The 21,519-nt window shown below is 59.0% G+C and overlaps 3 protein-coding genes across 8 annotated transcripts; 1 reads left to right on the forward strand and 2 right to left on the reverse strand.

The window, feature by feature from the left end:
- The first annotated feature begins 429 nt into the window (after positions 1-429).
- CXCL16 (C-X-C motif chemokine ligand 16) lies at positions 430-3,793 on the forward strand. The gene is made up of 5 exons (XM_030294570.1): positions 430-610; positions 970-1,108; positions 1,373-1,455; positions 2,328-2,747; positions 3,369-3,793. Exons 1-5 carry the CDS (start codon positions 544-546, stop codon positions 3,413-3,415), a joined length of 756 nt encoding a protein of 251 aa, XP_030150430.1. The 5' UTR covers positions 430-543; the 3' UTR covers positions 3,416-3,793.
- Positions 3,794-3,938: 145 nt separating this feature from the next.
- Positions 3,939-5,555, reverse strand: MED11 (mediator complex subunit 11). Its single transcript, XM_030294571.1, has 3 exons — positions 5,384-5,555; positions 5,103-5,233; positions 3,939-4,471 (listed from the first exon to the last, which is right to left on the reverse strand). The coding sequence occupies exons 1-3, from the start codon at positions 5,466-5,468 to the stop codon at positions 4,334-4,336; spliced, it is 354 nt and encodes a 117-aa protein (XP_030150431.1). The 5' UTR covers positions 5,469-5,555; the 3' UTR covers positions 3,939-4,333.
- Positions 5,556-13,427: 7,872 nt separating this feature from the next.
- ARRB2 (arrestin beta 2) lies at positions 13,428-21,313 on the reverse strand. 6 transcript variants are annotated; one of them, XM_030294566.1, is made up of 16 exons: positions 21,211-21,282; positions 20,646-20,730; positions 18,601-18,631; positions 17,887-17,947; positions 17,737-17,781; positions 17,357-17,553; positions 17,008-17,067; positions 16,560-16,627; positions 16,280-16,415; positions 16,011-16,095; positions 15,768-15,840; positions 15,355-15,492; positions 14,453-14,536; positions 14,280-14,359; positions 14,115-14,202; positions 13,428-13,822 (listed from the first exon to the last, which is right to left on the reverse strand). In XM_030294566.1, exons 2-16 carry the CDS (start codon positions 20,687-20,689, stop codon positions 13,729-13,731), a joined length of 1,284 nt encoding a protein of 427 aa, XP_030150426.1. In that variant the 5' UTR covers positions 20,690-20,730; positions 21,211-21,282; the 3' UTR covers positions 13,428-13,728. The 6 variants fall into 6 exon arrangements, with proteins under 6 accessions (XP_030150426.1, XP_030150427.1, XP_030150428.1 ...); XM_030294567.1 differs by lacking the exon at positions 20,646-20,730 and having other exon boundaries at positions 21,211-21,313; XM_030294568.1 differs by lacking the exon at positions 20,646-20,730 and having other exon boundaries at positions 14,115-14,169; positions 21,211-21,311.
- Between the last annotated feature and the right edge of the window lie 206 nt (positions 21,314-21,519).

The raw sequence follows: 21,519 nt of genomic DNA on the forward strand, positions 1-21,519 counted from the left end.
GCCCGAGCCCGCCCTCGGTGGCCACGCCCCGCGCGTCGGGAGCGCGCGCCGAGGGGGCCCGGCCGGTGTGCGGCCCCCGCCCGGACTTCCCCGGCCGGCATCACCGGCATGTGACCCGGGCGCGCCGCGAAGCGAAAGCGCGTCGGAGTCCTGGAGCTCGAGGCCTGACCTGGGCGGGCGGACGGCAGCCGGAGTCAGCCCGTCGGGCCTCCCGCCCCCGGCGCAGCCGGCTTTTCCTTTGCTTTCGGCGCGCGTTCCCGGCCGGCGCGGGGGCGCGGGGGCGCGGGGGCGCGGGGGCGCGGGGGCGCGGGGGCGCGGGGGCGCGGGGGCGCGGGGGCGCGGGGCCCCGCCTCCGGGGTTTTCCCCGCGGCGGGAGGCGCGGTCCGCGCGGTCCCCGCAGTACCGACCGCGCTGTCGGTTCGGACGGTGCGTGCGCGGCAGGAGGGCGCCGCCGGCTCGCGCAGCCCCCCGACCCGGACTCGCGCCCACGGGACCGGGAGGAACTCTCTGGACGCCGCGCTCCGGTGCCGCCGGGTCCCCGACATGAGGCGGCCCTGGGGACTCCGGTCCCTCGCTCTCCTCCTCCTGCTGGAGCTGCTGCCTCGGCCAGGTTCGTCCGGAGCGGGGTGGCGCCCAGATCCCCGAGTCCGGGAACGGGACGGGATGGGAGGGGGACGCCGAGGGCCGCAGGGTTGTGGTGGGTAAGTAAGTGCCGAGCCCGGGTCCCCAGGCCGCCGGGGCAGTGAGGGGGCCAGCTGCCTGAGGTTGGGGACAGGCTGGGGGACACCTGGGCTGGGGGACGATCAGGGACGCGTTTGGCGGTGTGATGGGTGGGTTGTGCCCGGTGGTCAGATCCCGGGATCTAGCGAAGAGGCTGCAACGGAGCAGTGGGTTGGAGCTTCGGTGGCAGCCGGGGGAGCCCCTCCGGCCGGGAACCTGTGCCGACTACCTTTGTCCTGTCCCGCTCAGGCGATGGCAACGAGGGCAGCGTCACTGGCAGCTGTTACTGCGGGACAAGAATTTCTTCCGGCTCCCCTCCAAAGCGTCAGTTACTGGCACATCTCCGAAAGCACCTGAAAGTCTATCATCGATGTAACTCCTACATCCGGTAATCTCACTGACCGCTGGGGAGGGCAGCGCCTCCGGGTGGCGCGAGGACCCCCTCTGGTCAAACTGGAACCCCTGGGAGCCCCCTCTCCAGGTTGTGTTTGCTCCACATTGTCCACAGCTGTTTCCCTGTCTTATGTACGTGGGAATTTCCTGTTCTGGGAAAAAGGCCTCACTTGCTGCTGGTGGTGACCTCACATCTTTGGAATGAGGAAAGGGTTGGAATAAGGGGTGCAGCTTGTGAGACCCCGCCTTTCCCCGGCAGGTTCCAGCTACCTGCCCGGAGTGTGTGTGGGGGCAGCAGAGACCAATGGGTTCAAGAACTGATGAACTGCTTTGATCTCAGAGGTACGAGCTTTCCCCCCTCCTCCCCGAGATCTGTTTCCAGGGGCTGCGTCCTCCCCCTTACAGTCTTCTTTACCTGGCTCCTCTCCTGTGACACCTCACTTTTCTATGGTTTCTGGTGCCGGCCAAAGCCCCTTCCGTCCCAGTTCCCCCAACATCATTCACTGTGACTTTGTTAAGGAAATTTAAAGATATACACAAAAGCTGAAAGAACTGTATAGCAAGCATCCAGATGCCCATGGCCTGGGTTCTACGGTATGTGGCTCTTATATATTTATATTTTATGCATTTTGTGTAGTTTGTACGCATAAACATAGCTTATATTTTACAATATCAGGTTTCCAACATGGAAGCCATATTTGCCTTAGTGTGTGTCCATCCGTCTGTCCGTCCTTCCATCCACCATCGGCCCACCTTACTTTCCGATGCATTTGCAAGTCTGCTGCAGGCACGACCTCACATCATTTCGGCATGTACGCTAGGCTCCAGAGACCTACGTTATTGCGTTTAAGCCTCCTAGCTACTGTGGCTGTTGGTACTAACATTATCCCTGCTTTACGACTGAAAGAAAGGAGTCCCAGAGAGGCTGAGAGGCAAGGGACAGGTCACACAACTGCTTTGTAGCAGAGCCAGGGTCCCCCCACCCCCACCCCTGGGGTCGCTCCACCTCCCAGCGCAGAGCGCATGCCTGTTGCAGTGGTTCCCTGTTGAGGTCGGCTCACTTCCTTGCCCCCCACTTTCCCCTCTGCCTCTGCCTTCCTCTTCTGGCCTTCTGCTGTTACCCTGATGTTCTCCTTGATGTACCACCATTCCCTCTGCGCCTTCACCTTGTCCCTCATCTCAGAGCCCTGATCCCTTACTTCTTGCCTCTCCAGAATGTGGACGTGTGGACGCTGGGAGCGCGGCCTCCCGGCAGCACTCACCTCCCCCCAGCAGCCAGGTTCCTGAGCCCACAGAAACGGCACCTTTAGACCCGGGCTCCCCTGCCCAGACGCACCTGCCACCTGCCGTGCGGCCCACCCAGGCACCCACACTTCCAGCAGGAGCGCCGTCCTCGGATGAAAAGCTCGCCCACATCGACGAAACTGCTACACCCACCGTGGGCCACGGGCTTGGGGCTGGGCCTGAGGCTGGGGAGAAGCAGAAGCAGTTGGAAGACAATGTGGGACCGACATCTGGGACACCAGCTACGGTCCCTGTGGTATCCCTCCTGGTCATCACCCTCGCTCTCACCGTTGTCCTCTTGTACATCCTGTGCCGGAGGAGGAGGGAGCGGTGCCGGCAGCAGTCTCCAGGTAAGCTGGGCCTCTAGGCCCCTCTCCTGGGGACCCAGAGCCTCCTGGGCAGGGATCCTGCCCCTGGTAGCTCCTAGTTGGCTGGAAACCTGCCCCAGGCAGTCAGTTATGAAGGCTGCCTACACTGTGGATCATAGGCCATGAGAGAAGAGTCAGCTAGAGACTATCGACTAGAGAGGGAGATGAGGCAGTGTTGGGGCGCCTGGGTGGCTCAGCCGGTCAGGCATCCAACTTCGGCTCAGGTCATGATCTCGCAGTCTGTGAGTTCGAGCCCGCGTCGGGCTCTGTGCAGACAGCTTAGAGCCTGGAGCTTGCTTTGGATTCTGTGTCTCCCTCTCTCTCTGCTCCTCTCTCACTCGTGCTGTCTCTATCTCCTTCAAAAATGAATAAACACGTTAAAAAAAATTAAAACAAGACAAAAAACAGGCCGGGTTTGGAGCAAGATCAGGAAGATAGCAGAACGTGGGAGCCATTCATTTAATTCACAGATCTTTACTGAGCACCTGTTGTGTTACTAGGTCGTATGGCTAATGTTTTGGGATCTAACTCCCCAGGTCAAGCTCTTCCCCTAAACTTCTCTTGATCTCAGAGCTCATCTCGAAATTTCCTTATCTTTTCCAGATCTACAGCTCCATTACACACCTGTGGCATCAGACTCCAACGCTTGAGCTAAGAATGGAAATCTCCGAGGGCAGCCATTGTGATTTATTCAGCCCCCTATGCATTGAATTGATACATTAGAATGATCTCTGGCGCCTGGTGGGCACTCTAGCTGTTTTCTGGTTAATGTGCAAGTAACCAAGCGCTGCCCTCTTGTGGACCCTTCCTATTTTTTTCTACACAATCCTGTAAAATCCATCTTCTAATGTGATCTCTTGGATAAAGTCTTCATGTATGTTTTTAATTACTAAAGATTATTTTTATAATCATTGACTCTTCCTTCTGCAAACGTGGCCTTCAACCCCTTGCTCCCTTACCGCAGTTCTTGGCTTCAACCTCTCCGCTGAGGGTCTCCCCACTTGCCCCCGTCTCTCTTCACACACCAGCTGTTCCTCCCTCCTGCTTCTTCTCCCAGTGCAGGCCTGGGCTTTCCCACCCCCGCTCCCCGGCGGGGCGCCACGCAGTTTGGTTTCATTTCCCCCAATCCCTGTATCACCCACATATGTTCCAATGAGAGTCTGGCCTCCTTGCTTTTCTTGCTACTGTTTTTATTATTAAAACCCTTAGTTCTTGTTTTTGCTTCTTTCAATGAAGAACGTGTCTTCATTGGTCCCGTCTGCAGAGGCCCGCGACAGGGTCACACGGTGTTGGAGGAAGTGGGTTTGGTGTCTGAATCTCCGTCTGTCTGAGCTCGCCAGCACTTTCGTGGAGGGCAGGAGCAGGAACCAGGGCAGAGTTGTGGCAGGCTTGGTCTGCCAAGTTTCTCCACCCCCCACTTTCAGTCCCTTTGTCCCCATATCCTCTGGCCAGCAGGGCGTGTATGTGGCGGCCCACACTACCCGTTGCACAGGTGTCTGGGTTCTGTCCCCGGTGCGGACAGGCCCTGTCCCGGGTCCTCCTCCGAGCTCTCACTCCACCTGCTTGGCCTAGTTTTCCAGCATCTGCTCACAGGTTCGGGCCACATCACTGAGCTTGAGGCGAGCGTAGTCCACTCGCTTCAGGGCCATCTGACAGTCCTTCCTCGAAGAGTAGCTGGAACCCTCATGGGGCTGCCCTGTGGCCACCTAGGGGACATTCACATTGATCGGTGAAGCACCCCTTCCCTTCCCCATCTCCCCACCCAAGCATCCGGTCTCCCGTATCATTTTCTTCCTTGAGTGTGAATCCATTATGGCACATGGGCGGTGGCTGGGTGACCTTGGGTAAATCACTTAACTTCTCTTAACCTCATCTGTAAAATGTGGGTAACAACAACTACTTCCTAGAGCTGTTGTAGGAATAGATAATGCTGCAAAATCTTAGCAAATGGTTGTTGCTGTTGTAATGACTTCAGAACCCTCTCGACCCTGTCCCTTTTCTCCACGTAACCACTTCAAACCCACGAGGTCAGGTCAAGTTCCTAAGTGCAAAGTCCTGTGGGTTTGGCATTGTTTACAAGTCCTTGGGAATTCCCTGTCCCAGTAGCTCATGTGATGCAGAGCAGTGAGGCAGGCGGGCCTGCCTTCAGGACTTTCTTTTTAGAAGGAGAAGCCAGCCCTGGAGAGGGGAGGTTCTGCCAAGGGTCATCCGGCTGGGTCGTGGGTGGTGCCAGTGTGGACGCCCAAGTCCCGTCTGGCTCCAAAGGTCAACGATCCCCGAAGGCTAACGCTTAGGCAGAGGGCCGGGTGGGCGCGCAGGACCTCCCAGCACACACACCTGGGTGAGGTAGCGGATCTGAGCCGACAGCTCCGCTTCCACGTGTTGCACCGACGCCGTGAAGGCCGCCGCCTGCCGGTCCAAGAGCCGCTCGTTGCTTTTCTCCTTGGACAATTCCAGGATCACGGTACCTGCGGGGCGGAGAGAGGGCGGGGCTGGCCGGGTGCTGCCCCGCCCCGGGACCCGCCCCGGGACCCGCCCCGCAGCGCGAGCACTCGGCCTCCCTCCCGTCCCCACTGCCTGGCGGCGGGCGGCGCAAGTACCGCCGTCGCGTCCCGAACCTGCATTCTGGAGAATGGCGCCGATTTCCCGCTCGATGTCTTCCAGGGCGCGCAGCCTCTCGTTCGCCAGGCTGTAGGTCGCCATGGTCAGTCCGGGACTCCTCCGCGGGGTTTTCTTCTTCGGCGAAACTCGACGCTCGAGCCCGGAAGTGGCTGTCAGCTTGCGCCTGCGCAGGTCGCTCTCTAGCTGAGACTACAATTCCCAGGATGCTCAGCGCAGCCTCGCCTTGCTGGGGCGGGGTAGTCACCCGGTGAACTACAACTCCCAGGGTGCCGTGCGCACGCCCCGGTCTGCGCCGCCGCCGCCACCTCGCGACCACCTGTGGTAAGAGGCGGTGGTGAAACATTTCATTCCTTGGACTGAGGTCATTCAGACCTGTCCGCTTTCGCGACACTGCCCTGGGGTATCTATTTGATTTCTTCTATGAGAATTTATCGCGCGTCTGCTGGTGCCGGGTGGCGATGGCGGCAGCTCTGGGGTGCCCCTCCGGACTGGACGGCCGTGGGCTCCGTCGGCGTCCGGCGAGGCCGGGGCAGAGCCTGACTTGGTGAGTGTCGCGTTGTTCGTCCTAGCGCTTCCTCCTGGGCTGCAGCCCCACTGAAGCACAGGCTTGGCAATCTCAGCCTTTCCCCCTTTCCGCTTCCCTATTACGCGGTGGGGTCTGGGGGTCCGGAGGTGAAGGGGATGGAGCCCCACGTGACAGTGAGGTCGATGTTTGCCGAGAGGCACGCTCAGGGTGCACCTTCGGGAGCACAGAGCGAGGATTTTGGGGTGCAGCCTTGCCAGAATCGGGTCTTAGGGGTTAATTAACCCGGTGACTGGGAGGTTGGGTGGAAAAGGGGATCGGCGCGGCAGGTGCATGGTGCTGAGAAGGGGCCTGCCCGGCCCAGCCCAAGTACAGCAAGGCGTTCGGCTCGGCCCCAGTGAGTGGAGTGTGGCAGCGGCCAGACTGAAGTGGGAGCCGGATCAGGAGAAGGCGGCTTGCAGGCTGAGTAATTTGGACTTTGTTCTGAAAGCACTTGAGAGCCCTTAAAGGATCTGCGAGAAGTGGGTTATGACCAGGTTTACCTTTTTTGGAAAGATCCACCTCGACGGCCTATGGAAGGTTGAGAATGAAGCTAGTTCACACGGGGTTAGCAAATGGAGACTTTCAGATCAACTCGGGGATCCGGCATTCAACTCCACTCCTTTTTAAAATCCTAATGAAATAACAAGGAGGATCGTATTAAGGGGTCAAAGAGAGAGGGGAACTAATAGCAAAACTTTAGATAGAAGCTGGAAAACAGAGGGTAAGTGGTAACCGATTTAGTAGTGAAGTGGTAATAATTAAGCCGGCAGTAAAGAAAACCCAAAAGCAACTTGATTCACTCTTTTTAGTAAATTTTTTAATGTTTGTTTATTTTTGAGAGAGAGACAGAGTGTGAGTTGGGGAGGGGCAGAGAGAGAGAGAGAGGGAGACACAGAATCTGAAGCAGGCTCCAGGCTCTGAGATGTCAGCGCAGAGTCCACGCACAGGAACCTTGAGATCGTGACTTGAGCAGAAGTCAGACGCTTAACCGACCGAGCCACCCAGGCACCCCAATGTTTATTTTTTTGAGAGGGAGAGAGAGAGAGCGAGCATGAGCAGGGGAGGGGCAGAGAGAGAGGGGGACAGAGGATCCAAAGCGGGCTCTGAGCTGTCAGCACAGGGCCTGACATGGGGCTGGAACTCATGAACCGCGAGATCATGACCTGAGCAGAAGTCAGACGCTTTACCGACTGAACCACCCAGGCCCCCTGCAGGTTGATTCACTCTTAAATCAATGCACAACTGGGGTAGAGGTGATACTAAAGTGAAGCGGGTTATTTGAGGTAGTTAGGACCCCCACCCCCACCTCCTGCCCAGTCTTTTCCTTACTGCATACATCTTTGCAGGTCCTCAACCCCATCCCGTTACTGGAGGTTTCTTTGTTGAAGATGGAAACAGAGGGTCTTTGGTTCTGGAAGGCGCCCAGGGCACAGTTGTATTGAAAAACAAGATCAGGGGCGCCTGCCTGGCTCATTTGGAAGAGTGCACGACTCTTGATCTCTGGGTAGAGAGTTTGAGCCCCATGTTGGGTGTAGAGATTACTTAAATGGAGAAGTGTAAAAAAAAAAAAAAAAAACTTAAAAAAAAATAAAACAAAACAAGGAAAGTGAGAGTAAGTGAAGGTTTACGTACTGAGCTGTTCCGATCTGGGATTCTGTCCTCCAGCTGCACTAAGATAGAGGCTAAGAATGCAATGACACAACAAAACAGAACTTCATTTTTCCCCAGAGAACGGTCCAGTATGGGTAGTTCAGCACACTCCACGGGTCATCCGAAGATCAAGGCCAGCCCTGCAACTCTGCCACTGTGTATCCCACAGTGTGGTCTGCAGGCCCGCAGTGCTGATGGTGTTGTTAGGAATGCAGATCTCAGGCCCAACCACAGAGTTTTGTTTTGTTTTGAGAGACAGTGCGAGCAGGGGAGGGGCAGAGAGAGAGGGAGCACAGAATCCGAAGCAGGCTCCAGGCTCCGAGCTGTCAGCACAGAGCCTGACGTGGGGCTTGAACTCATGGACCGTGGGATCATGACCTGAGCGAAAGTCAGATGCTCAACCGACTGAGCCACCCAGGCGCCCCCCATTTTTTTTTTTTTTTTGGTAAGTTTATTTACTTATTTTGAGAGGGAGACAGGGAGAGAGAGAGAATCCCAAGCAGGCTCTGCATCACCAGCACAGAGCCCGAGGTGGGGCTCGAACCCACAAACCGTGAAATCATGACTTGAGTCAAAACCAAGAGTTGCACACTCAACTGACTGAGCCGCCCGGGCACCCTCCCCCCGCCCCTCCCCAACCACAGAACTTCAGAATCAGTATCTGTGTTTGAAGGTGCTCAGGGGATGTGTGTGCACAGTGACATCCGAGGAGCCCTACTGCTCTGGGGCATCACCATCTGCCCTGTCACAGCTGGGCTGCTGACGTCCCTGGGTCGTAGCCGGCAGCGAGGCGCAAGAAGAAGTGGGGAAGGGGGTGCACCTGGCTCAGAGGTCTGACTAGGAAGCAGCCCAGATCGTTTCTACTCACATTCCACTGACGAAGACAGTCAGACGGCCTCACCCGGCTCCTGGATTCTAGAAAATCCAGTCCTTCCCCAGGTGGCCAGCTACCGTTCTCGAACATGTTAGGGGAGTCGTGGGCCTCACAACAGCCAGATTGAAGATGGAATAAAGACCTTAAGGTCTCAAAGTTCTCTACCCAGTTCCCTTTCTCAGGAGGTATTTAGAAGAAGACATGGAAGAGGAAGATACGGGATCCAGGTCGTGGGGAAGGCCTTCAACACGGGAGAGGCGCAAACAGGAACACCAGCTGAGGGGAAGTGACGGGCATGGAGAATGGCCCGCTCAGCCCGGAGCAGGTGAAGGGGGCTTCTGGAAGGCTGTCTTCACGGAGGGGGGAGAGATAAGCGTCTGTTTTGTTTTGCACGTCCTGAGAGGATATATAGACTTTTGGGGGGAGAGTACAGGGCAGCCTTAGTGATGAATTCAGAGAAAAAGCAGATTCTTGAAATGATAGTTATTCAGGGGAAACTAGAAGAGAGAGATCATCGATATCCCGCGCGTGACAACTGTAGATGACGGATGTGTGAGCATAACAATGGAAATATTGAGTATTGACCCAACCACCCCCCCCCCCCGAGTATGGGATGCCCGGGCAGGATGGCGAGGGTTCCCCGGCGGGGGGGAGGGGCAGACGGGAGCTCAGTCTTCACCTCGTGTGCTGAGACGCCGGTAGGTGATGCTTACAAATCAAGAAGTAGCAACAGAAGCACATTGTTTGGAGATCTGGAGGTGAATACCGAAAGAAACATCCGAAGGGGGTGCAAACGGTTGCCCGTGAGGAGAAAGGAGCCGGAGAGGGAAGGGGTATAGGCCTTGTTGCACCCGACTTCCTAAGCTGTGTGCACATATAACTTGGAAAATAACAGCGCAGTAAAAGTGAAATGGTAAGGAGGAAAGGAATAGGGATTTGCTTCGTGTGGAAGAGTGTCTTTTCTCCGGTGTCCTTCCTTCCTTGAATAGAAGCGACTTGCGAGGGTTTACGGACCTTAGAGGAAGAACCAGTAGAGAGGGGCAACGGTTGAAGTTGGGGGGGGGTGGTTTGATGAATCAGGGTCTCAGAGGACTTGGGAGGGGAGAGATCTGAGCACAGGGGGAGGGATGAGCTTTGGACGGGAGAAGGCAGCTTGACCTTGGCTGTACAGAGAATCGGGATCGATGTCTGTGTTCGTGGGGAGGAGGCGGGAAATTGAAATCATTCGTTCCCGTTAGCCTCATCTCCATGAACAACAGAAGGTTGTTCGCTATGAGCGTGAGGAAGGTTTGGAATGTAGTCAGTGGGACTCGAGCCCGAGAGGGAGGTGACCAGGAACACAGAGAGGGACGAAGGGTCATCAGGAATTGAGGGCCCAGCCGAGGTTAGAGACCATAAACTGGCAGTGGCCCCAAATGTGTACCCAGTGCCCCGCAGTGTTGGCACGTAGCAGGTGTTAAAAAGCATTTGTTGAATGAATGAGTGAATGAACGAGTGAATGAATGAATGCATGTGGTTGTGTGATTTTTCTCTGGCAGCGCTCCCTGGCCCTGTGTTGGAGCGGGGCGCTCAGGGTGGTGGGTGGACAGAGCCGGGGGCTGGGTGGGGGCGGGTGTTGAGAGCAGGTGTTTGAAAGAGGTTGAGGGTGCTGATGAGATCCGGTTGGTATCGTGGGCTCCAAGTTCAGTCTGGAAAGAAAAGCTCCAATTGCAAGGGAGCAGAAGGGCCAAGAGCTTTGCGACAAAAAAAAACCCCAAGAAGCCATTAAGAAGTGAATTATTAAAAATGTCAGAAGCAGGGGTACCTGGGTTGCTCAGTTGGTTGAGCATCAGGCTCTTGATTTGGGCTCAGGTCATGATCCCAGGGCCCTGGGATTGAGCCCCGTGTCAGGCTCCGCGCTGAGTGTGGATTCTCTCTGCCTCTGCCCCTCTCCCCTGCTTGCTCTCTCTCTCTCTCTCACTCAAATAAAAATAAAATATCAGAAACAAAATACTTTGAATGACTGCACAACATTGTGAGTGCACTAAATGCCACCGAACTGTATACTTTACAATGGTTAATTTTATGTTATATGAATTTTACCTAAGTAAAAAAAAAAAAAAACCCTCTGCCAAAAAAACAAAAAACAAAAAACAAAACAAAAACCCTAGAAACAAATTCAAAAGATAATGACAAATCGGGAAAAATATTTACGAGATATATGACCAAGGCTCTATTTTTTTTAGTATAGAAGAGCCCTGAGGGTACATTAAAAATAAAGTGCCCCAATAAATTGGGTTTTATCCTCACTCATCATCAAACAAATGCAAATTAAAACTCAGATGATACCGTGTCTCTCACCCGCTTGATTGGTAGAATCCAAAAGACGCTCACCTTCTTTGACCCAGCAAGTCTGCTTTTAAGAAGTTGTCCTGGGGCGCCTGGGTGGCTCAGTCAGTTGGGTGTCCAGCTTCGGCTCAGGTCATGGTGTCGCGGTTCACGGGTTCGAGTCCCGTGTCGGGCTCTGTGCTGACAGCTCAGAGCCTGGAGCCCGCTTCGGATTCTGTGTCTCCCTCTCTCTCTGCCCCTCCCCCACTCATGCTCTGTCTCCCTCTGTGTCTCGAAAATAAATAAACATTAAAAAAAAAAAAGAATGAGGGAGATCTATATGTATCGCTACAGAAAGGAATGCTCTCCCCGCCTCACCACCAGGGAAAAAGGCAGGTGTAGAAAAGGGCTCACGGTATGCTGCTGTCCGTTCAAAACAGTGCAAAATATGTATTCCACTCAGACAGGTGTGACTGAGTCTGAACAGCATCTTCGGAAGAATAACCAAGGAATGGGCGATAGTGATTCCTCTGGGAACGAGGAAGGGCTTGGGCTCAGGACGGGAGGGAGCCTTCTCTTCACTGTTTACCGTCGCATACGGTTCCGATGTTTGTTTGTTTAAATCATGTGCCCCTTTTTCCTTTTTAAAAACATTAAAAAACATAAAAAGCTTAAAAAAAAAAAGACACCGTTTCTCAAATTGTGTGTCAGTTCCCCAAATCCACACTGGTGGGTTCCTCCTGGGACCTGCCGAACCAGAGTCTGGGAAGGGAGAGCCTGGGGCTCTGCGTTTTCATTGTGCCTCCCAGAGGGCCCCGATCCCCCTGAGAATGTCGAGAGGTCCGTGGGCCAACGAGCGAGCTCCTGGGAACCAGAGGGATGCCAGCGGTTCCTCCTCTGTGACAAAAGGCCAGGGTGGGCGGGGCGGCGGCCTCTGCAGAGGGGCGCACGAGGTCACTGGCGTTTTGACAGGACTCAGACCTGTGGGTAAACGGTGGTCTGACGTGAGGCGGTGAGCCGTAGGCTAGAGGCCTGTGTGAGCTGCCCCGCCGGCCCCCCAGCCCCATCTGGAACTACTCTGCCCTTGGCCATCTCTGTCCCTCAGTCCCTCTGGCCTCTTTTAGTGCCTGGAACGCGCCCTGTCCCTGCGCTCGCACTCGGTGCCCGGGATGCTCCGGCCCCTCTTCGCCCGCGGGTTCCCTGCTCAAAGGTCACTTCCTCCGGGGAGTCTTCCCCAGACCCCAGCCTGGGTCAGAACTCCCTGTCGCGCATTCTCGTGGCTCCTGTGCTGCTCCTTCGGAGCACACATGCTGTCATCAAATAACTAGGGAGTGGTTTCGTGTTTGCTTTGGTCCCTGCCACGCCCCTCTCCTAGGCCCGGCACCTAATAGGGACTTAACGCCAAGATCTCGTTCATGGAACGGATGATTGGGCCTTAAGAGAAAAAGGGGAGGACAGGTGGGTGACAGAGTGGGTGACGGAGGTGAGGCACGCCAGTGGGGTGGCGCTCAGTCCCCGCCACCCAGCCTGGGACAGTGGCCAAGCCTCAGGGAGTGCCTGATGAGCTCCAGGGGGCTGCCTCTGGGACCTGCCCACAGCGGTGACCCCCGCCGGCCGCCCAAGCCTTGGCTTCTGGGTTAGAATGAGGGTGGCCAGGCAGGCCCCATGGGATGTCCGGTGAGGCCGGGGCGGGGGGGGCTCCCACCAAGCCCCAGGAACGGAGTGGGTGAACAGTCACACAGCGGTGGAGATGGACACACTGTCACAGCAGGTCACTGCACGGTCACATGTGTCAGCGGCGATAGGGAAGCGTCTGTCTGCCCAACTCCCAAGGGTGGCTGGTCTACAGGGAAGTGAGGTTTTTTTTTTTTTAATTTTATTTCATTAAAATTTTTTTAATGTTTAGAGAGAGAGAGAGAGAGAGTGTGCGAGCATGAGTGGGGGAAGGGCAGAGAGAGGGAAACACAGAATCCAAAGCAGGCTCCAGGCTCTGAGCTGTCAGCACAGAGCCCGACGCAGGGCTTGAACCCATGAGCTGTGAGATCCCGACCTGAGCTGAAGTCGGATGCTAAACTGACTGAGCCACCCAGGCGCCCCAAATTTTATTTCATTTTAGAGAGAGCAAGTGAGCAGGGAAGAGGGGCAGAGCGAGAGAATCTTAAGCAGGCTCCAAGCCCAACATAGGGCTCGATCCCACGACCCTGTGATCATGACCTGAGCTGAAATCAAGAGTCACGCTCGACCGACTGAGCCACCCAGGCGTCCCAGGAAGTGAGTTTCTATTTCCCCTACAAATGACTAAGTGTATTTCGTGGCTTTACCAAACGGTACCTGTGAGTCTGGACTGACCGAAGTCAGTTTCTGTGTTGCCCTTGGAACACAGTCACAGCCCATTCGATGGGACGTTTATTGACAAGCCTTGTGCCCGGCACTGTGCCGGGACACAGGAGAGGCTGGCTGGGTGCTCGGCCATGAGCACAAGTCACAGACGAGCACCTGTGTGCCCTCAGCAGCTGCACAGAAAGCACATACACTCGTGCCTATTAAAACGTTTATTTTCTTCTTTATGCTCAGAAACAAAGAAGTGGCCTCGCCCCCCACCCCAGGGTCTCCTCTTGAAGGAGAAGGAGGCAGAGTGTGTGTGTGTGTGTGGGGGGGGGTGGGGATGTCGGATGTGGGAGCTCTCTCCCCTTCTCCCTACTGTCATTCCCCTTTCCAGGACCCCCTCCAGAAGATGCAGGTTTGAGCCACCCGCTGGGGGGGCTGTGGAGGCACAGCTGGGGTCAAACAAGTAATGCCCACGATCAACAAGAGAAGGGTCCAGTGCGTGTCCGGGAGCCACAGGCGAGGGAGGACGGAGGGGTCCGCCAAGGACTCGGTGCTGAGCGCAGGGAGGGCGGCCGGGCTGGGACCCTCCCCCTCCGGCCCCGCCCCCTCCACCCCCTCTAGCAGAACTGGTCCTCGTAATCCTCGTCCTTCATCCCCTTCAGCCGCAGGCGGGCGAAGTCCTCGAACACGATGTCGTCGTCTGTGGCGTAGCTTGACGGTGGGAAGCAGGGGTGAGGTGAGGGCTCGAGACCCTCTTCTCGGTGCCCCTGCCGCCCTCCCAGAGACAGGGGGGCCCCAGCAGCAACAGGACCGGGCGTGTGGGCGAGAAGGGACAAAGAAGGGACGGTGGCAGGCAGCCTCCCACGGAAGGCTAGGCCCTGGGGAGGTGATGTTCCAGCCCTCGCCCATCCCCACAGGGGACCGCGGGGAGAGGGCAGGTCTGGGAGTCCCGGAATCCCTGTCCAGAGGGCTCAGACTAGGAAGGCAGGGGAGGGTCTCTTACTTGGTGTCAAATTCAATGAGGTTGGTGTCCACGGGAGCGTCTGTCTCAGGAGCAGCTGAGGCGAGGAGAGGGGGCGGGTGGGTGGGTGCTGGAAGGGCCAGCTTTTCTCCACCGGCCTGGCTTCAGGCCGTCCCTTTGGGGGCTCAGGGTGGGTGGCATACTCACCTGTCTGGGGCCTGGGGAGGGTGATGTGATCGTGGGGCTTGGGGTGCATGAGGACAAAAGGCAGCTCCACAGAGACATCCCTGGGTGGGGGGGGGGGGGGAGACGCAGCATGAGGGGCCAGCACGGCCACGCCCGGGAAACAGTGCGACCCCGCGCTGCCCCGCCGCACTCACCCGCCACGAGCCACCACCAGCTTCACCTTGACCCTGTAGGACACCAGGATTCCCAGCACCTCCTTGTTGGCGCCCTCCTTCACGCTGCAATCAGGGGGAGGAGCTAGACCACGGCCCCCCCGCACCCCTGCGCCCCGAGGTCTCCCCCGCGGGCTCCCATCAGTGTCCGGGCGCTGGCCGCCAGGGCTGTGCTGTCCTCACGGCCGGGCACCCCTCTGCACAGAACCCTCTGGTGGCTTCTCATCGCTCGCAGTAAAAGCTGAAGTCCTTGTGACCTGACAGTCCGCGCTGTCTAGTTCTGTTACCCTGACCCCACCCCGACCCCTGTCCTGTGGTTCGCTGTCACCACGCTGGCCTCCGGCCCGCTGTGTATGCTCATGCAGTGTGCCCTCGCGCACGGGTGCCAGTGCTGGGGGGGGGGGGGGGCGGAGAACAGGACCCAGCCCTGACTCTGCGAAGCTGTGGCCGTTGGGGGCTGCCCCCGCCCAGAGGTGCCACAGCCCCTCCCTCTCGCTTCCTCCCACAGACTGGGCCCGGGCCACCTTGGAGTGGTCCTGCCGCTCCCTCTGCCCGGAACACCCCTTCCTTGCGTAGGCACGTCTCCTGTGCCTCTGGGTCCTTACTCCGAATTCACATCTGGGTTATGCCTTCCCCAGCCACCCTGCTTAAAGTTAACACCCCCCCCCACCCACACCCCTGCCTTATATCTGTCTTCTCTGCCTTGCTTTTTCTCAACGCCGGTCTCCGATCTGCCCGCCCGCCCTGCCTAGCATCTCCGGTCTGTCCTGTGCTCGGACACAGCCCTGGCTCCCAGGACACAGCCCGAGGCGCAGCCGGCACTGACCGCGCCAGTGGCTCCTGGTCTGCAGGACAACCCCCTGCCCCCACCCCACCCCCCTCACATGGTGCTGGAAGCCAGGTTGGTGTCCTCGTGTTTGAGCTTCCCGTCCAGGGCAAGACCCCGCTTCTCCCGGTTGTCGCTGAGCAGCGGGGTGATGGTGTATACCTTGCAGAACGTGGAGCTGGGCGACACCTGGTCACTGGGGAGCGGGGGCGAGAGGACGAGGCTCCAGGAGGGGCCGGGCCAGGTGACGAGGTCGCTCCCACCCCCGGGGGCTTCGACCCCACGCCAGCCCTTCTCCCTTTGGGCACAGCTCGACCCGCCCAAGGAAACCAACGGCTCAGAGCCACCAGCCTGCGGAGGGAAGGCCCCCGTAGGTGGAGACAGTTGGGGACAATGCCATCCCCACCTCACACCCTCCGGGGCCTGCTGTTCTGCTCTGAGGCGGGGGCCCGAGGCCATTCTGATACTCACTCTTGTTCGATCTGAGCCACGGGACACTTGTACTGGGCGGTGCTGAAGAGGCAGATGTCGGCATACTGTCTCACTGTGGGGTGTGGGGGGTCAGCGGCTGAGCAGGGGGCGCAGACTGCCGCCCGCCGCACTCGGACCACCGGCCGGCCCCCCGCCGCCCCCCGGCTGGGCCTCTCACGTCAGGGTATGTCCTGGGGCTGAAAATTGCTCCCCCGAGACCCCCTTCAATCCCCCACCTCCTACCAGAGACTTTGATCTTCTTGACGGTCTTGGTGGAGTTGTTGGTGACGTGGACGTTGACGTTCAGGGGCTCCCCGTGGTAGTACAGCTTTTGAGGGGATGCGGTCGATTTTTGCGGGTCCCTGTTATTAGCGTGCCCCCCTCCCCCCACGCAGACACATGGCTCCCTCTTCCTCTAAACCCGGTGGACGTGCTGCCCTGACAAGCGGCTCCAGCCCTCCCCCGGGGATCCCTCTGCACTGTAGCACCTGCGTCACCCTCCTGCACCCCACCTCCTTGTCCAGGGAAGCCTCGAGGTGCAGGGACCGGTCAGACATGAGGAAGTGGCGTGTGGTTTCTGCTGAGGGCTGGGGGCCGGGTTTCTCTGGGGCAAATTGCACCTTTCGGATCACCAGCCGCACAGAGTTCCTGGGGGTGGGGAGGAGGGGTGGGAGGGGCCGGGCCTCAGACACCCAGACCGCCCCCCCCCCCCCGCCACCACCTCCCACGGGCCTGGGGCTCCTGGGAGAGGGGAGGACACAATCAAACCATACATGGGCTCGGTTCCCTCACCTTTTGTGGCTTTTCTCTTCTAGCGATTTGGCACAGAAGGCTCGAATCTCAAAGTCTACTCCACAGGCCTCAGGAGGAGGAGAAAAGGTCACGTCTTACACAAGGTCCCCTCTGCCACCACGCCCTTCCTTCCCTCCTCTTCATCAGGGACTCTTGCCCCATCACAGTCTGAGGAGTGTGGGGCCTGGGGCTCCGTCCCCCCGCCTCTGCTAAAGGCCCAGTACCTGGCCGAGTGAGCCCCGGGGCTGTTCTGGGTGAGCCCCCATACTCCCCATGGGCGTGCAGCTCCTGAGTCACACGTGAGCGGTGACCCTCCCACACACACCGTATTTCCACCGGGGACGGTTCCCACCCCGCTTCTCCCCGACAGCCCCCCTCTCGGGTGTGCCCCAGGCTCCTACTGGGCCCTGTTCTGTCCCGGGAGCCCTCAGAGCCTTTCCTGCTGTACCTTCCCCGTGTCCTCTGGGCCCGGCTGCAGCGTGACGGAGCAGGGCAGGTTCTGGGGGATCTGTAGCAGAGGAAAGAGGAGGCTTCAGTTCTCCCAGAGAGCCCCCAAATCTCTCTCCCAATCTCAGCTCAGAGGCTGGAGGAGGCCGGGGGGTGAGAAAGGAAGAAGGAAGGGGCCCCTGGGAGGAGACAGAGACAAGGGCATCCTGAAGGCAGGCAGAATGAGGGAGGTGGGTCTGCTCCCCCTCCCACCCTTCTTCTAGATCTGCACCTGACAGGCGACTGGCCGCCCCCTCCCCCCACCTCAGTCCCAGACCCCTTGCCCTGCAGAGGGTGAGGGGCGTCCTCACTGTGAAAAAAAAGGGGTGGGCGTGCTGGCCCAGCTTCCTCAGCAGCCGGTCCTGAAGGCGGGTGGGGGGCCGGGGCGGGTTGGGCATGGGGGGGAAGGCCTGGTAGGTGGCGATGAACAGGTCTTTGCGGAAGGACAGGCCCAGCACGTCCAGGTCCTCGCGGCCATAGCGGAAGGCGCAGGTGAGGGTCACGAACACTGGCGAGGGAGGGCCGGGCGGGGCGGTCAGGACCCCCCCTTCCCCAGCCCCCCAGCACCTAGCCGCAGCGGCTCCTTCCTGGGCAGCGCGAAACCTGCCCGAATCCCACTCCCACTGCTTTCTCCGCCCTCTTTCTGGGGCCCCGTCCTCCTCTGCCGCCCCGACCTCCCCTCGGCCGGTACCTTTGCGGTCCTTCAAGTAGTCAGGGTCCACGAGCACCACGCCATCTGGGAAAGGGACGCCGCTGCATGAGCTCATTTCCTGTCAGGGCCTCTCCTCCGTCCCTCGGCCCGGGGACTTCTTCCCCTCTTGGGGGACGTGGGCACACTTACCTACGGGGTCCACTCTGTCCAGGTGGTCTACAAAGTCCCGCTTGCCCAAGTACACGGTGAGCTGAGGATGCAGAAGGGACACAGGGAAGACAGGGCAGACGGATGTAGGGCAGCAGAACCCTGGAGGGGCCGTCCTGCCCGTGGCCTCCCCAGGCTGGGGTGTCCCCCCGGGTTTCCTTCAGAGCGGGGGACAGTAGTGGGGTTTCCCAGACTACCCGACCTTGAGGCTTTTGTCACACCTCTGCCCACAAGTCAAGCAAGTGTGTGTGTATGTGTGTGTGTGCGTGCGCATGCGTGCATGTGTGTGTGTGTGTATGTGGGGTGGGGTGGTGGGGCTTGGGGAGGACTTGCCCCAGGCAGCCAGTTAGAAAGCAGGCTGTGGTGTCACTCCTCTGGGATACACAGGCCGTAGCCTGGGGGGTGCTAACTGTTCCCACCCCAGGCACCCTGAGCTCGGCTCCTAAGAGGGACACAGCTGGGGCTTGGGGCTCCTCCCCCTTCATCTGGCCTCAGGCCGGTCCCCACCCAGCCCGTGGCTGAGTGCAGGGGCGAGCAGCCTTTGCGGGCGGCAAGGGGCTTCAGGAGGGAAGGAAGTGGGCTCTCAGCTGTCACAGGAAGTGGGGGCTAGAGGTTGGGGATCATCTAGGCGCGGGCCGGGCCTTGCTCGGGCCCACAGAGGGCTGGGAGGAGAAGCAGCATGGCAGACCGACTCACCTTGCAGTTAGGGCTCGACTTCTTGAAGACCCTAACAAAACAGAAAGGGAAGCCCCACTGCCTCCGTCAGACTCGGCAGGGACCTCCCGAGCCGGCCTGAGAAGCAGGGTTCGCCCGCCCCCAGGATTCAGCCCGGAGGCTTCCGGGCTTTGCCAGCCCTACCCCTCCCACTTCTCACCAGAAGGGCGGCCATAGGTCCTTAATGTTCCCGGGCCCCCCCTGCTCCGTGCACTCTCACTCTAGGTCCCCTCTGGTGGCAGTCAGTAGTCACTGGTTGCCCAGAAACCACCCAGGCTCTTCCCAGAGGACATCCCCCGGAGGGACCCGGAATAGGCAGGTGGTAGTTGTGTCGGTCTAAGACCGAACCGTCCACCTGTCTTCTCTGGGCTCCAAAGACAGCCAGAGTACCTGGAGGGCAGTGGCCCTGGCTTTCGCTCCTGAAATGGTTTCTACCTGGAGGCACTACTTAAGCGCGGCCCTACTCCGTTAACCTCCAAGGGTTCCCCATCCCTGATCTCAGCAGCCTCGAAGCTCACTTGTCTTTGAAGGCCGAGCCCAGATATCACCTCCTCCAGAAGGCAGAGCCAGCCCGGACTCCCGTTACCCCCCTTTTTTCGGGGGGTTCCCGTCACACTTGCTGATGTTTCACTGGTGGTAAAACTTGTGATAGCGTGTCCGGGCAGTTAGCTGTGGACCATGTGTCACTAGGTAGACCGTGGACGTCACAGACCTCATCCAGTCGGGCATCCCCAGCACAATGCCCGCCGGACCATGAAGATGATGGTGCGGGCTGACATTTAGCGGGGGCACGTGTTATCTCATTTAATAGTCTTAGCAACCCAACGATGGAGGGCCTAATAGTTCTATTTCACAGGTGAGGAAAAACGAGGGCACAGGAGAGGGGAAGGATTTTGCCTAAGGCCCCAGAGCAAGTAAATGGTGGGATTCAGATGAATCAGAGGCAGTCTGGCTCTGAGCCCATGCTCTTTGTCAGGAAGCCGTTACACTCTCCTGTCTCTGCAGTTGGGCTTAAGTTCCTTGAGTCGAGGGGGATTCTCGCTTCCCAGAGCTGAAACGCTCGAAGCCCGGACTCTACCCGTTGCTGAGAGGGTAGGTAGGTGTCCAGAGACCCCTGTGCTCTGGCCACTTGCGGGCCTGATGTCACTTATCCCAATCCGCTCAGCCGCGATCCCTGGAAGGGTCCTCGGATCTCCTGCCAACCGGCCCATCGTTCCTCCAACCCTGCCTTCTCCCCACCTAGTTTTGCTCTTACAACTTCACTTCCCCCTTCTTCCCAGAAGGTCAAGATATCCAAAGGCCATAAGGCAAAGGGTATGGAAGTCCCTGGGTATCCCCACGCAATAAGGGAGAGTAAGCGCTGATACGGCAGCAGCTAGAATAAAGCACCACCTCTTGACCCAACCGAGGCTGGCCAAGGAGGCAGATCATGGGGGTGACCGGAGGGGGCCTGCAGAAGCAGATGTTCTCTCCGTTTCCTGTGGCCCAGAACTGGATGGGGGTGGCGGGAATTGTGCCAAGTCAGCAGTCCCCCCTCTCTCTGGTCCATCCATTCCCCTCCCTGAACCACATAACGGAAATTGGGGGCCTCCCTCAAGTCAGCGACTTCCCCTTTCTCCGGGGGGTGTTTGAGCCCTGATCCGGGATATCAGGCCTCCCTCTGGTCATCTCTCTCCACTACTGCTCGACTTGCTGCTCAGAAGCCTGGGTTCTCCTACTCTGTGGCTGGGGAGCGGCGGGGCTCCTATGATCATCTTTGGCGGAACAAGTGACAGCCCGGTACCAGGGCCCTGTTCCCGATCCCTTCTGGACAGAGGCACACAGCCCCAATCTTCACCTCTTTTCCTCCTGCTCCCCAGGCGTTCACCCACTGCCCCCTTGGGGGTGCTGGGCCACAACAGGAAGTGGATTTTGCTAGAGACCAAAAAAGAGAACTCGGGGTATCAGTGGAAGGAAGGAGCCTCGATTGCACAGAAAACATCCGGGGAGTGGATGGCGTGCCCAGGGCAGATACTGGCTTCCCTCACCTCCGGGAAGAGGAGTGAGGCCCAGAAGCGGGGAGGGTCGTCATGCACTCCGCTCCCCCAAGATGAAGCTGTTGCTCCTGGCAACCTGGGGTAAGGCAGAAGTTTGGAAGCAGAGCCACCTGGCCCTTGGGACAGCCCGACTGCCCGCGGGGCATTGGACAGGAGGCTTTCCAGCAGCTCGGGACGAGTCTGGGGAGGGGGGATCCCCTCCCGGCATCCAGCCTTCCCATACCCGACCCCTCGGGGCTGGCCACCTGCTCCTCCTTCCTCCGCCCCTGCATCGCAGCCCGCACCGGAGAGCCCAGTCGTTCGGCCCCCACATCCCTACGAGAACCCAGGCGCCGGTTTCCTGGTCCCCTTCAGCCCTCGCTTTCTGCACAGGGGCCCGGCATGCGTCCCCCTCGTTATCCTCGAGGACCTGGGCGTGCGGCCCCGGATGGCTGCCCCCTAGGGACCCAGGCGTCCGGCCCCCGGATTCTCTCCCGGGTGTCCTTGTCTGGGGACCGTCCCGGCACCAGCTCCGAGCCGCCGCCCACGTCCCGCCGCGTGGCCCCACCTCCCTTACCTGGTGCCCGGTTTCTCCCCCATGGTGCGCGCGCCCGCCGCCCGCCCGGTCCGCGGCTCGCTCGCAGCCTCGCAGCCCTGCTGCCAGGTCCCCGCTCCTCCCCGCGCCACTGCGCACGCGCGCCTCTTTCTCCTCCCGCCCCTCCGGCCCCCCTCCGGGCCCGGGGAACCGCGGCCAGATGCGTCAGCCCGGCTCGCGCGCGCCGCGCCGCCGCCCGCCCCCTCCGCTCAGACCCGCGCGCTGATTGGCTCCGCCCCCGCGCCCGCCCCTCCGCAGCCCCTCCCGCCGTCCCGAGCGGTAGGAAGGGGC

The sequence above is a fragment of the Lynx canadensis genome, chromosome E1, assembly GCF_007474595.2.
Source record: "Lynx canadensis isolate LIC74 chromosome E1, mLynCan4.pri.v2, whole genome shotgun sequence".
NCBI classification, from domain to species: Eukaryota; Metazoa; Chordata; class Mammalia; order Carnivora; family Felidae; genus Lynx; species Lynx canadensis.

Coding starts and splice junctions, on each gene's coding strand:
- ARRB2 (XM_030294564.1), bottom strand. CDS start 20,926: ATGCAGGGGCGGAGGAAGGAGGAGCAGGTGGCCAGCCCCGAGGGGTCG. Junction 17,782..17,886: donor GGACAGAGTGGACCCCGTAG/GTAAGTGTGCCC, acceptor TCCCTTTCCCAG/ATGGCGTGGTGCTCGTGGAC. Junction 17,068..17,356: donor CCCACCCCTTTTTTTTCACA/GTGAGGACGCCC, acceptor CCTCTGCTACAG/ATCCCCCAGAACCTGCCCTG.
- CXCL16 (XM_030294570.1), top strand. CDS start 544: ATGAGGCGGCCCTGGGGACTCCGGTCCCTCGCTCTCCTCCTCCTGCTG. Junction 611..969: donor GGAGCTGCTGCCTCGGCCAG/GTTCGTCCGGAG, acceptor TGTCCCGCTCAG/GCGATGGCAACGAGGGCAGC. Junction 1,109..1,372: donor CGATGTAACTCCTACATCCG/GTAATCTCACTG, acceptor TTTCCCCGGCAG/GTTCCAGCTACCTGCCCGGA.
- MED11 (XM_030294571.1), bottom strand. CDS start 5,468: ATGGCGACCTACAGCCTGGCGAACGAGAGGCTGCGCGCCCTGGAAGAC. Junction 5,234..5,383: donor CGCCATTCTCCAGAATGCAG/GTTCGGGACGCG, acceptor TCCGCCCCGCAG/GTACCGTGATCCTGGAATTG. Junction 4,472..5,102: donor AGATCCGCTACCTCACCCAG/GTGTGTGTGCTG, acceptor AATGTCCCCTAG/GTGGCCACAGGGCAGCCCCA.